This window comes from Carassius gibelio, chromosome B23, assembly GCF_023724105.1.
Source record: "Carassius gibelio isolate Cgi1373 ecotype wild population from Czech Republic chromosome B23, carGib1.2-hapl.c, whole genome shotgun sequence".
NCBI classification, from domain to species: Eukaryota; Metazoa; Chordata; class Actinopteri; order Cypriniformes; family Cyprinidae; genus Carassius; species Carassius gibelio.
The window spans coordinates 25,572,639-25,587,895 of NC_068418.1; the positions used below are offsets into that span (position 1 = coordinate 25,572,639).

The window sequence follows — 15,257 nt, forward strand, 5'->3', positions numbered from 1 at the left end:
GCAAAATTGTCAAAATGCATGTCTCAGCAAGTATCCTTCTAAACACTGTTGCTTATGGCTTCAGTGAAGGTTAACAGCTGAGAAAGAAAATGGATGTGTAACAGTAGAATAGAACAATATTTGTCTGAGATGCAACTATTTGAAAATCAGGAATCTGAGGGTGCAAGAAAATCTAAATATTGAGACAATAGTCTTTACATTTGACCAAATTAAGTTCTTAGCAATGCATATTAATAATCAAAAATTTTCATATATTTACAGTAGAAAATTTAGAATTTTAATATAAACATGATCTTTACTTAATACTGTAATGATTTTTTGCTTATAAGAAAATCTATAATTTTGACCTATACAATGCATTTTTGGCTATTGCTACCATTATACCCCAGAGACTGCTTTTGTGGTCCAGGGTCACATTTTCAAATTTTAAAGTATTTGTTATTATTTGCTAATGCACAATGAACTAACATGAATGATCAAGATAAAATTAAGATATTAAAATGTGTTTATATTTAAAAAGCACCATATATTTAGCTGTTTTTTTGTAATCGAGTTCAGCACTATTTCATTTGGAGTGTTATGTTTGTTTTCGTTCAGTATTTAGTGTTCTGGTGGTTGCTATGGTCTTGCGCACTCACACACACACACACACACACACACACACACACTCTAAACTTTAATACCTTGGTGTATCAGCTTCTGAGAACGGGCAGAATACAAATCTGAACATTGGCTTAATTGATTTAGCAGTGTATAATGTTGTTATTGTGTTTTCTGCTGCGTCTGAAAGGAGCAGCATGAGCTGATTGTTATTATGCTGTTATGATTTGTATTGAGTATGATGAGTGAATGTAAAGTATGTTGTGTTGGAGTGTGCTGAAGGGCATCAGTCCTCGTGTTCACTTTGTTCTCTTCTGTGTTTGGTGCGGAGTCGAGTGGTGATTCTTCTGAACACTACAGGCTCACACCAGCACTCACCGTACATCATTGTGCATCAGCATGTTCACCATTTGCACTGTTTAATTATAAAGACTACGGATCAACACAAACCCAAAGGCTGCTTCTTAATAAAACTGTTTAGCTTTTTTAGAGCTTAAAATTAAAAGCTTGCTTTATGAATCAGTTTTACAGTAATGATTGTCCCTGAATATACAGATAAACAGGTTTTTGGAATGATTCAGCATTTGTTAATCAATCATTCTGAATTAAAAAAAAAAAAAACAGGGAAATTATAAAATTTTATTTAATATTTTGTCATTTTAGTTTTTGTTGATTGTTTACTCTAATTTTATAACATTTGCATATTTTTCTTATGCATTTATAACATTTTAATTTTTTATTTTTGTTGCTTTGTTCACTCAATTTGCATATTGTATTTAAAAATTTTTCATTTACTCTATTTACATTTTCATTTGAACTATTTATCTTATTTTCATTTATATGCATTTTTTTTGTTTTAGGTTTTTTTTTTACTTATTCACTATATTATATTTTTTTTATTACATTTTGCATGTTTTTTTTAAATTCTGCACATATTTTCCTATTTCATTTTCATTTTTTAATGTGATTTAATATTTTCACATTATTTCATTTTTCTTGCTTTGTTCACTCTATTTGCATATTTGTATTTTTATTTTATTATGTTTACTCTATTTATATTTTCATTGAATTATTGTATTGCATTCATCTAATTTGCATTTTTTTTCATTTTATTACTCAATTTGCACATTTTATTGTCTTTTTTGTATTCAGTTCCCCATTTGTATTTATTATTTTTCTCTTTTTTTATTTGTTCAACTGGATTTGCAAAAAAAAAAAATTGTGGTTATTCACTCAATCTGAATATTGTCTAATTTCATTGTATTTTACTACTTGTACACTCTAGTTACATATTTTTATTTTCTTGTAAATGACCCATTTTAAACTACCTGATTGAGGCTGGACACACTTCAGCAGTACAGAGCTCTTTGTAAAGCCAGTAAAACACACTAAACTCAAACTGCAGCAGAAAGAAAGTCTAGACGGATGAACAGACTGTGGGCTGTAATAATGAACGTGACCTTGTGTCTATAGCAGTTCCTCTGGTTCTTCAGCCTTTGGTTCTGTTCCAGATTGATTCCCTCACAGCTCGCCTCGTCTGACCTCTGACCCCAGCCACACGCTCTTAACAGCCTTACAGTCTGTCTCTGTCAGCGCCATCCAAACAGAGCATTAGCATTGCTAAGCAGCTGTGTGTTTGGATGAAACGCCTGTCAGTGCATGTTGTACAGCATTACAAGAGAACATGTTCCATCCTGGCTGTTTTATGCAATTTCTGACACTCAGTGTGTACAGGTTTGTGTCTTAGCTTGTGTGGAAACAAAGTTTTACTTAATGTACACTAGTTTTAAATGTGTGACGTTTGTGTTTTCAGATTTTTGTAAGAATAACATTAGTCGCTTGCTTAACTATTAATTGTTGACTCCATTTGCAAATTATTTACATTTTATTTCTTGTTTGCTCCATTTGCATAATTATATTTTATTACATTCATTCTATTTGCATTTAAATTTTTATTTTATTGCATTACGTGTACTCCATTTGAATATTTTTTTTTATTAAGTGTTAACTTTATTTGCATATTTGTACAGTATTTTATTTAATTTTAGTCACCCCATTTTGCAGATTTTTTCACATTCATTACGTTGTTACATTCATCAAATTTAATTTGTTGTATTTTAATATTTGTTCACTCAATTTTAATATTATTACATTAACACCATTTGCATACTTTATTTTAGTACTTGTTCATGTCATTTGCATTTTTTAAATTGTATAAAAAAATTTATTTGCATATTTTTATTTTATTAAATTTTTTGTTATTTAAAAAAAAATGTTGGTACTCCTTATTTGCATATTTCTGTTTAATTGTCCATTCCATTGGCTTTTATTTTATTTTATAACATTCACTCCAATTGCATATTTATGTTATTACTTGTTTACTTCATTTGAATTTATTACATTCACTCAATGTGCATACTCTATTTTGCACATTTTTCATCACTATTTTCATCTAGGCAACACACCTGATAATAAGTAGCAAATAAACTTGACATAAAATATGCATATTTGCAGACGTGCGTATTCATATCACGGATTTTCAGACAAAAGTTGTTTTTGCTAAATTTTCAAACTAGTTCATTCTCATTCTGTCTGTGTCTCACACACAAACGCAGTGAAAGATGACTGTCCAGAAGACTAAATGAATGACCATCCCATTTGCTGATCACAGCAGCACATTATCGCAGTGAAAAACGCTCGCTCAGCAGCTCCCTCCGGCCAGAGAGCCGTCTGAGAGAATGAAGATTAATGAAGTGTCAGGCTGGAAAAACACTAGACATTATTATGATTAAACCACACACACGGCTGATCGGACAGAACTAGAAGACTCCTTGAATGATAATCCACAAATTAAGACTTTTTGAGAAATGTTGTCCATTTGTCCAATCTGTATCATCGGTTCCCACATGATATCCCAGAATCCTCCAGTGTGTGTGTGTGTGGTTTGATGTTTGGTGGAAAGAATAATAACGCTGTTAAATGGAGAGTTTGAAAAATTTAGACTAATTCACAAATATCAAATCGGGTTTTAACACTCTTTTTCTCCTGAAAATCTCCATTGTAGTCCTGAAGTATTTGCATGGTTTAATCAAAAGCTTGCTTGAATTTGTTTCTAGATCATTAGATGTGACATAACGCTTCTTTAGAAGTCGATCTGAGAGCAGTTTCCTCAAGAGGTGCAGAGAAACATGTTGCACTCCGTCAAAAATTATAATCAATAAAGCTGTCTTTTTTGTTTTGTTTTGTTGTTTTTTTTTGACATTCTGCACAGCTTTTTCATTTTGTTTTCCTGGTCTGTCTGACATAGAAATGGTCTCTCATAAATAACCTGTAGGCTACAATGCATTTTTTGTTATACCTTTATACAAAAAAACAAACCTATTATCCCAAACATCTGTATCTTGAGTTTCTGTTGCATGTATATGCAGTTAAACCATACATTTTAATTTGTAAATGTATACAGTTTGCCAGTTTTAATCTAGTGTCTGATCTAAATGTCTTGATCTAAACACCTTGTTAACCATTATACTAAGGTATATTGTAAGAAGCACAGACATTAACAACAAGTAACTGATTCAAATCAGTTTGTATTAGCCACATTGCACTAAAACAAATGTCATGTTTGTGTTGTAGATACGCCAGTCTGTATTTCTGCTGTGCCATAGAGGACCAAGATAACGAACTGATCACACTGGAGATCATCCACCGCTACGTCGAGCTGCTCGACAAATACTTCGGCAGCGTGAGTCACGTGACTTTAATTGCTAAACTGGCGTTACAAGTTGCCTCCAAAAAAATGAAAGCGATCGCAGATAACCGTGATTGATCTTCTCAAACTCAGGTCTGCGAGTTGGATATCATCTTTAATTTCGAGAAGGCGTATTTCATCCTGGACGAGTTCCTGCTGGGAGGCGAGGCTCAGGAGACGTCGAAGAAGAACGTCCTGAAAGCCATCGAGCAGGCGGATCTGCTGCAGGAGGTGAGGCCTTAGCATTTCAGAGACTAAAACACTTTGCTGAGCAAGATAGTTGATTTAATTACTCAGCTGGCTTGTTTACATCTAGCTTCTTTAGAATAATAACACATAAAGTTTAATGAGTCTCCTGCCCTCTTGAATTCTGAGGTTTATTACCAGCACAGCAAAGCAACAGGGCTGTTAGCGTACATCATCGTGCTTTTGGCCTCGCACTTTGAATTGAATAGTAGAAATCCCTCAGGAGCTGCAGGTTCACAATGACTCAGTGGTTATCAGCACACACACACACACACACACACACATGCTGCTCTTGTATTACCCAGCCGGCCCGGCGCTTGCAAAACAAAACGTTCCTTTGTTCGTTACAGTGAAGAGGAACTGAGCTTTCAAACACAATCTTTTCATCTTGGTCTCTGTGAAGTCTCACAGACTCGCAGATCTGCAGGATGTCTGTCCTGACGCTGGGATTTCAGATTGAAGCTGAAGTGTGTCTTGAGTTTACAGCATTTTCTCTCATTCCATTTTAATGTGCAGAGTTGCTATAAGTCTAATCTGAAGTCCAGACGTCTGCCAAGTAACACTTTTGCCATCCCCCAGATCCCTAGCAGCCGCATAGCAACACCATAGGAGCCACTCAGAGCACTCTAATATCAGTCACCTTAGAACTGCAGAGCTACATCCTGGCAACCATCCAGAACACTGTAGCAACACAAAAAAACTAGCAGCAGCCACATAGAAAAGCCCTAGCAACCAGTCTGGGAACCATTCAGAACACTGTGACAACCGCATTTCCTTGACACAGCAACAACTAAGAGCACAATAACAGATGCCTCAGAAACGCATAGCAACACCCTAGCAACCATTCAGAGCATCATGAGCAACTAAATACTGTAGGAAAACACTTTGGCAGTCACATAGCAACACCTTAGTAACCATCCAGAACATTATAACAAATACTTACTGTAGCAACGCACACAGCCAACCGTAATCACATAGCAACACCTTAGTGACCATCCAGAACATTATAGCAAACACTTACTGTAGCAACGAACACAGCCAACCGTAATCACATAGCAACACCTTAGTGACCATCCAGAACATTATAGCAAACACTTACTGTAGCAACGAACACAGCCAACCGTAATCACATAGCAACACCTTAGTAACCGTCCAGAACATTATAGCAAACACTTACTGTAGCAACGAACACAGCCAACCGTAATCACATAGCAACACCTTAGTAACCGTCCAGAACATTATAGCAAACACTTACTGTAGCAACGAACACAGCCAACCGTAATCACATAGCAACACCTTAGTAACCGTCCAGAACATTATAGCAAACACTTACTGTAGCAACGAACACAGCCAACCGTAATCACATAGCAACACCTTAGTGACCATCCAGAACATTATAGCAAACACTTACTGTAGCAACGAACACAGCCAACCGTAATCACATAGCAACACCTTAGTAACCGTCCAGAACATTATAGCAGACACTTACTGTAGCAACGAACACAGCCAACCGTAATCACATAGCAACACCTTAGTAACCGTCCAGAACATTATAGCAGACACTTACTGTAGCAACGAACACAGCCAACCGTAATCACATAGCAACACCTTAGTAACCGTCCAGAACATTATAGCAAACACTTACTGTAGCAACGCACACAGCCAACCGTAATCACATAGCAACACCTTAGTAACCGTCCAGAACATTATAGCAAACACTTACTGTAGCAACGCACACAGCCAACCGTAATCACATAGCAACACCTTAGTAACCGTCCAGAACATTATAGCAAACACTTACTGTAGCAACGAACACAGCCAACCGTAATCACATAGCAACACCTTAGTGACCATCCAGAACATTATAGCAAACACTTACTGTAACAACGAACACAGCCAACCGTAATCACATAGCAACACCTTAGTAACCGTCCAGAACATTATAGCAGACACTTACTGTAGCAACGCACACAGCCAACCGTAATCACATAGCAACACCTTAGTAACCGTCCAGAACATTATAGCAAACACTTACTGTAGCAACGCACACAGCCAACCGTAATCACATAGCAACACCTTAGTAACCGTCCAGAACATTATAGCAAACACTTACTGTAGCCACGAACACAGCCAACCGTAATCACATAGCAACACCTTAGTAACCATTCAGAACATTACAACAAACACTTACTGTAGAAACGCACACAGCCAACCGTAATCACATAGCAACACCTTAGTAACCGTCCAGAACATTATAGCAGACACTTACTGTAGCAACGCACACAGCCAACCGTAATCACATAGCAACACCTTAGTAACCGTCCAGAACATTATAGCAAACACTTACTGTAGCAACGCACACAACCAAACGTAATCACATAGCAACACCTTAGTAACCGTCCAGAACATTATAGCAAATACTTACTGTAGCAACGCACACAGCCAACCGTAATCACATAGCAACACCTTAGTAACCGTCCAGAACATTATAGCAAATACTTACTGTAGCAACGCACACAGCCAACCGTAATCACATAGCAACACCTTAGTAACCGTCCTGAACATTATAGCAAACACTTACTGTAGCAACGAACACAGCCAACCGTAATCACATAGCAACACCTTAGTGACCATCCAGAACATTATAGCAAACACTTACTGTAGCAACGAACACAGCCAACCGTAATCACATAGCAACACCTTAGTAACCGTCCAGAACATTATAGCAGACACTTACTGTAGCAACGCACACAGCCAACCGTAATCACATAGCAACACCTTAGTAACCGTCCAGAACATTATAGCAAACACTTACTGTAGCAACGAACACAGCCAACCGTAATCACATAGCAACACCTTAGTAACCGTCCAGAACATTATAGCAAACACTTACTGTAGCCACGAACACAGCCAACCGTAATCACATAGCAACACCTTAGTAACCATTCAGAACATTACAACAAACACTTACTGTAGAAACGCACACAGCCAACCGTAATCACATAGCAACACCTTAGTAACCGTCCAGAACATTATAGCAGACACTTACTGTAGCAACGCACACAGCCAACCGTAATCACATAGCAACACCTTAGTAACCGTCCAGAACATTATAGCAAACACTTACTGTAGCCACGAACACAGCCAACCGTAATCACATAGCAACACCTTAGTAACCATTCAGAACATTACAACAAACACTTACTGTAGAAACGCACACAGCCAACCGTAATCACATAGCAACACCTTAGTAACCGTCCAGAACATTATAGCAAACACTTACTGTAGCAACACACTCAAAATTACTTAAACACCTTGACAACTGCTCAGAAGCACCACATTTACTGCTCTGAGAACTTCAACAGTTGCCTAGCAATGCCCTGGCAACCATTCAAAGCACTCTCACAGTGGCATTTGAACAAACATAACAACACCCTGACAACCATCCAGAACACTGTAGCAACCACTTAGTAACACACTCCTAAAAAAGACACTCAAAACACCTTTAAAACCACATAATATAACCGCATACTAAAAAACACTCAAGTCGTCCATTGCATTTAGAAACTACATACTGAAAATTCACTTGGATCGCCTTGGTAATCACAAAGAAACCACCCAGCAACACCCTAGCAACCTTTCAGAGCATTATACCAACAACATACTGTAGCAATAAGCTAAAAGCAACAAGCATAGAACATGATAGCAAGAAAACTGTCCGAGCAACCTCATAATAACAGCCAAGTAACTAGCCGGGCTGCTTTAGCAACTGCATAGAACATACAAAAAAATAGAAATGAGAAATGATGCACTTCAGCTTTAATTCAGGTGTCATTTTCACTGAATCTGATGTCTGTCTTCTCTCTCTTGCTTTCTGTATCCTTCCTCCTTTTGTCCAACTGGATTGTTTTGATTTACAGAATCTAGATTTTCAGATCTGTCTGCTTCCAGGTATGATTTCTGGATTATTGACTGTAGCTGTCAGTTTCCCTGTAGCTTTAGACATTAATCTGATCCCCTTGATTTTAATCTACATGTCATCAACTTCTGGAGTGATGATCAAACCGAAACTATATGAATCTGATCTGGACAGGAAGTTGATGACATGACTCAAATATAAAGAGTTAAGAGTTCGCAGTAACTAGAGTATACTTTAGAAAACTATAGAATAAAACTGAATCTCACGAAATTTGGAACATTATTTCAATCAAAAGAGCAAACCAAGATATAAGATTTTACATAAAGATAATATGGAAATTAATTGTCACATTCTTAAATCTAAATGACCCAAAATAGTTAATAAAAAAAAATTTCCTCTGTAATTTTCTTCCAAAAATAGCACTTTTTTTTAATCATATATTAATGTTTTTAAATGAATATTTTCCACATTTCAACCCAAAATTAAAAGGAGAAAAGAAAGGAAACTTCTATTTTGTTTGAGTAAAATTTAAGCTGCTATTTTATTTTTTAAATAAGATTTAGTTTTTGCAATTTCTTTTTGTAAAACACTTTTTTTTTATTTCAAGATTGAATGCTCTTGACACATTTTGTGAGATTTACCCATTTAGTTACTAATGCAAATTAAGCCGTTTAATTCCTGTGTATTATCATAAATTCTCCCATGCAGCAGAAGGGTTTTTGGATGGATGGATGATGTGATTGGCTGTTTTTGTAATCCAGGTTGATTTAGGCATTAGTTACAGACTAGAGGAAATAGAAGCATTCATTCTCCATCATTAAACCCAAGTTTGTGGAGCTTTGAAAGCAGAACCGAGCTGCGGTTTATCATCTCTGACTGCGATCCTGACAGACTTTGTCCCGAGGGCCAAATTACAGGCAGACAAAGGAGAACGAGAGAACAAAGACGTGCTGTCCGCGCTTTAGCAGCAAGACATGACCTAAATGTGCCGTTTTCCCACCGAGCACTGCGAAATGATTGAACTACTTATGCATCTTCATTCTGGCATCATGGGAATTTATGTAAGACATAAACAAATGTGCATAAATAACATCTAAAACCATTATCAGCTTGAGCCTCAGGGGCTGCCGTAGTCCCGACTGGGGTTTGTCCTTTATCCGCTGATTTGAGGTCAGGTTTGTGTTTGATGTTTTAATGAATCTGCTTTGGGTTTTAATTAGAGCCCGACCGATATGGATTTTTGGGGGCCGATGCCGATGCCGATATTAACTCGAAAAGAGCCGATTTATAAGCCGATATTTTGATTTTGAAAATAAACTGGATATTAGACCCATTTCCTATATACTGCACTTACACAACATTCAATAGCAAAATATCTGCCTGTTCTATGTATGTGGGCTGTATAAACCATTTTCCAGAAGAGATTATGTAAAAAAAAAAAGCCTTAGATTATAGTCTCAATGACTAAACAATTGCACATCAAAAGTATATATTTTTTAATGGTCAAAAAAACACTTTTACTTTCTTCCAGTTGAAGCTGGTTTTAACAGTCTGTGTGTGTTCTGTAAATAAATTATAATACTAAAGTTAAAGTATTTGCAGAAGTAGTCCCACACTTTGCTGCTACAGCATTCACCTTTTTCAGGTATCTGTAGGCCAGAAAGAGACAGAAAAAGAATAAGCATGTGTATTAATAATATCACCATGTATCATTACTCGTGTCATCATTAGAATTAGAATTATAATAAACAGGGATCTCCTACATAGGCAAAAATGAGAAATATATTTTTTTTTTATTTGTCAACCAATAGGTATGACCTATTACCTACTTCTATTTAACAATATTACAACATTTTCCTGTTATGTCTTTAAAGCTGCTTTGAAATTATCTGTAAAAAATAAAAATAAATAAAAAAAAGCGCTTGTTCAGCTCACATTTATTTACATGTCCCCTCTAGTTAATCATTTCTGACCCACCTACTCGAAGTTGAATGGTTAACGTTAGTGTCATGAACACACCGCTGTCAATTTTGAGAAGAACCACCTTCAATCAAGTTAATAGCAAGCATTTAAGGGGCCTGCTAAAAAGGAAGCTATATTAGCGTTAGAATAACATAAGGCTGTAAATATCGAATATTTTAGTAATCGGGTCTATGATAGGCTTTTGTACATTCTGCTGAACAACAGCCTTTAACTGGACTTTTATTTTGACGGGTTGGCGTACATTTACAGTTCTGTGTATGTGATGTGATGCTGCTTTTACTTAAATCAAACGGTCAAATGCTCATGAAGTGACTGTCAGAGCAGTTCTGGGGATGTTGTTCATGTGTTCACGTGATTATTTAGTGAGACAGCGGACGCTGAATTCACCGCGAGCTTAATGCGCGCTTACGTGTGTTTAATGAATGAAGAGGCGCTTCTGCGCCATTCATTAACAGAGACGCGCAGAACATGCAGGATTCATATTTAAAAAGACTATTCCGGCTTAATACTTACAGATATTCGTCCATATCGTGATTTGATGTAAGTGCAATGACCTATTTTTAATGAATTCATTCAATAACATAACAGCTGTTGTTTTTTCGAGGCACGCTGTACATAACTTCTAGTCATTGCCCCCCTGCCACAGTTACCCGGTCATTATGTGGGAAACACTGCAGACATATTTAGAATAAGTTAAACGATAACGTTATAGTTTGACATCTTATTAACGTTCGCACTCTTCCACTGATAAACATGGTATTAGCTTCGTGGCTAATCTAATATAGCAGTGCATTAGTGGCTGTAAGTGATGTTACAGAATATTTATAAGTGATAATGATAGGACCGTTAGCTAGAACTACCACATCATTGTATATACAGTGTATGAACTAAATCATTTCACATGAAGAACGACAGACTCACCGTCAAAACAGAAAAAAAATCTCCGTGGCTGGCTTGGCTTATCGCTTTCTTCGCTAGTGAATTTCTGGCGCTGTTGTCAACTCTGGAGCTGCAGAGCTCCCTCTGGTGGGTAAACTATGCAACACTCATAACATGAGTAAAGCATGAGACTCCGTTTCTCATGTTCCATCGGCCATTATAAACGCCGATGCCGATTTAAATGCAATAAGCTCATATCGGCTGATAATATCGGCCGGCCGATATATCGGTCGGGCTCTAGTTTTAATGAGCTTCTGCTCCATTTCAGCAGTTTATATGACTGTATTGTTCATGCATTTAGTAAGTAAATTAAAATGATCAGTTATTTATACACATTACACTAGTAAAATCACTTACTTATTGTAATATAACTAATATTTTTGTACTCTTTATATGTGTTTAATGAATTCGCCAACAAATTTACACACAAGCAATGCATTTTTCCCCTCTAAAATGCACAAATGTTATGTGTGAATTTATATCTATGAACTGTTGCATCAAAAATATTACCCAACTCCAAAAGACACGTGATGTACATTTATTTTTGTGGGAAAACAAACTCAAGTAAAACTAAGACCATTAAACACACACACACACACACACACACACACACACACACACACACAAACACACACATAGAGAGAGAACAAAGCATTGTTACTTTACATTTATTAATTATTATTGCGTTTTACATTATTTCATATTTTTATTTATTTTAGTAAATCAAATTAAATATAGATTCATCTAATTTGATTTACTAAATTGTAAGGTGGTGCCTCACATAAACTGCAACAGGTTGGGATTGGGACACATTATGTTGGGATTGGGATAATATGGTTTAATGCTGTTTTGACCACAAAAAAAAAGAGATTACGGAGTTGAAATAGAGTTTATGCAACTGCAGTGTTTTTCTAAAGCACACGTTTTCCTTCAGTCTGCGATGTAGTGCACTTTTTAGACTTTTTTCAGTGTCTGTAACCACATTCTCATTCAGCTGAATTTAATCCGATTCCAAGAAATCCTGGCCTCCCGTGAGACAGATTTGGGGTCATTTTGTGTAACGGGGCTGTTTGTTTGGCTGGTGTTTCTGTCCGTAGAGCCAGACTGAAGACTGGGGCGGTTTGGCCAATGAGGAGATCTTATAAGGGAGCGGAGTCCCGCCCACCCTGTCAGCCTATTGGTAATTGGTGTGATTTGCTTGAGCCGAATTCTGATTGGGCATGACGAAGCTCTCGCTCGCTCTGATTGGAGGAGACGTGGTGATGTGGGGGGGGGGGGGGGGGGCGCTTTTGAACTGCTTAACTCTTGACCTTTGACCTGGTCACAAGATTTAGGCTGCATCCCAGTTCACAGACTATAAGTTTGTGGAAGTACAGTATATACTTTTGGGTTCGTATTAAGACTGGAAGTGTGCTGGAAGTGGCACCTAAAATTAAAACAATGTCTTAATACACAATTGTTTTTCCAAAGTGAGCAACTGTGCATTATTTTTTGAAGGTATAGATAAAACAAATATTACTAGAGTACATTTTGCAAGAAAATAATGTTTTAGACTTTCTACATCAAAATTTTATTTAATGCAGTGTGTTTGTTTCTTTGTAATTATTTGCTAAATTTACATCACTTTTCTGTGAAGCATTACATTTTATTTTTAATTTCTTATAATTATTTATGAAAAACTATGTATTATTCATTATTTATTAAATAATTCACAGTTTGCAATAACTAGTTAGTTATCCATTCTGAACTAATCCATGTATTTAAAAAACTGCAGTTTTTACTTAAAAAAATAATTGTTAACCATAATTTCACATATTGAATAAATTTATAAAATTGAAATAATTGATTTGCATTTAATTATAAATATTCAGTATATTACTTAAATATATTTGTTATAATATAAATAATACCATTAATATATAATACAATGTTTAATATTTGTTGTAATTTTATCAAATTATTTATATATATAAAAAAAAAAACGATTTTGTTGTTGCTGGAATGTTTCAAAATTGCTTTTCCAAATGGATAGTTAACAAAACACTGCCAAATAAATAATAATAAAAAAAAATCCAGTGTAGAAAAAAAAAAAACACAAATTATTATTATTATTATTATTATTATTATTATTATAATTGATTACATTAGTTAAGATTTAAATAGTGAGCATGCAATGTATTTCGTCACTGCATATTGTATTATATAATACACAGAGTGTACTGCAGTGATTAGTACAATAGATGTAATCCATTCAGTACTAATCCATATATTTAAAACGATGCATATTTTGCTTCATAATAAAAGATCTGAAAGTGAGTCCTAATCTGGCGTGCTGTGCAGACTGGGTGCAGCATCAGTCTTAAAGGGCCAGTAACAGAAATTAGTGTCACGCCTTCAGTTATTGGTTTGCATCACAATGACACATCGAGCAGATGACTGAACTCGTTCTGTGAAAACATGCATGTAATGCAGATGTGTTGCATTAAAGACACGCACCCCATCTCCACAATCAGACGCGCTTGATGTGTTTGTGTCGACCTCTGACATGATGCTTGATGGGAACTAACGGCACTGGATGACTAGTGATGTTTTAACTGCATTTCATGCCTGCAGTGAGCTGTGTGTTGCTCTGTCAGCGCAGGAGCGGGAGGGATGGGATTATTGTGTGTGTGTGTGAGCTAAAGGGAAGAGACATGAGTGCCTTTCTTTTCATTTTGGGGCTTTGGTGCTGCATCAGAATAAATGACATTATGCTGCGAGGGGTTTGCAGTTTATGATGTGATCTCTCTCACTCCTCTCTATCTCTCTCTTCCTCGCTGTCTGCCCTTTTACTGATGTTAAATTTTTGATTAGATTTTATTGAACGCATTATATTCACATTTATATTTACAGTTGAGTACATCTTATGTAACCTTTTAACAGCAAATTATATATATATATAGAATGCAAACACAAATCTTATAATACAAATAAATATAAATAGCTATATAAATATAACACACACATTTTTTTAATATATATATATATATATATATATATATATATATATATATATATATATATATATATATATATATATATTATAAATGATTATTCATTAAAAATAAATTAAAAATAAACTGAATAAAAAACTTTTTATAATATAATATATATTATATTATATAATTATAATAAAACATTAATATAAATATTTTTTAAATAATTTACTTGTTTTAAATTTACAGCTAAATATACAAATATAATAATTGTATAATTTAATTATAAGCTTAGATTTTTTTTTTTTTTATATAATAGTGTTTTATTAGTTATTTTTATGTTTTCTTTTCTTTTTCTTTTTTTGTAATACAGTATTTCTTATGTTCTTTCAGAAATCTTCTGGAATTACTTTCCAAAATGGATTGGTCTCATTAGTTAATAAAAAGACTTCAAAAATATTAATAATTATTAATTTTTTTTTTGTGGTCTTCCCCCAGACTGGTTTCACATGATTTAGTTGTAATAATCCGATTACCATTCTTTACTTTCTCTATGTAGTTTAATAAAAAAAAAAAAAAAATGAAAAAAAATAATAATGAACTGATTTCAAGCTTACTGTAGGTCTTAGACTTCAAACAGACGCCCTGCCGCCTGAAACGTCTACCTCTGAGATGGTTTTAAATGAAAGCACACAATCCCTCGTTTAATCTAATGAGAGCTCGAGCCGGGAAAGTCACTCCGGAACATTCCTGAAAGAGCAGAAGAAATTCCACTCGGACTCAGAGCTCAGAGCTTAATTCTAGAGGACAGACGAGGCGCTTTGATGAGAAACCTGCGGGAGCCGCT

The 15,257-nt window shown here is 35.4% G+C and overlaps 1 protein-coding gene across 6 annotated transcripts in view; it reads left to right on the forward strand.

Annotated features, from left to right (window-relative positions):
• The window catches only part of LOC128011966 (AP-1 complex subunit sigma-2-like), a 28,944-nt gene that overhangs the window by 2,000 nt on the left and 11,687 nt on the right, over positions 1–15,257 (forward strand). For 2 of the 6 annotated variants that reach the window (XM_052594797.1, XM_052594801.1), the window contains exons 3-5: positions 4,234–4,342; positions 4,442–4,579; positions 8,515–8,545. In XM_052594797.1, coding sequence (XP_052450757.1) covers positions 4,234–4,342; positions 4,442–4,579; positions 8,515–8,545 — 278 coding nt within the window. Of the gene's footprint in view, positions 1–4,233; positions 4,343–4,441; positions 4,580–8,514; positions 8,546–9,274; positions 10,196–12,532; positions 12,616–15,257 lie in introns of those variants that run through there. The other 4 variants (XM_052594800.1, XM_052594803.1, XM_052594799.1 and 1 more) reach the window with 3 other exon arrangements.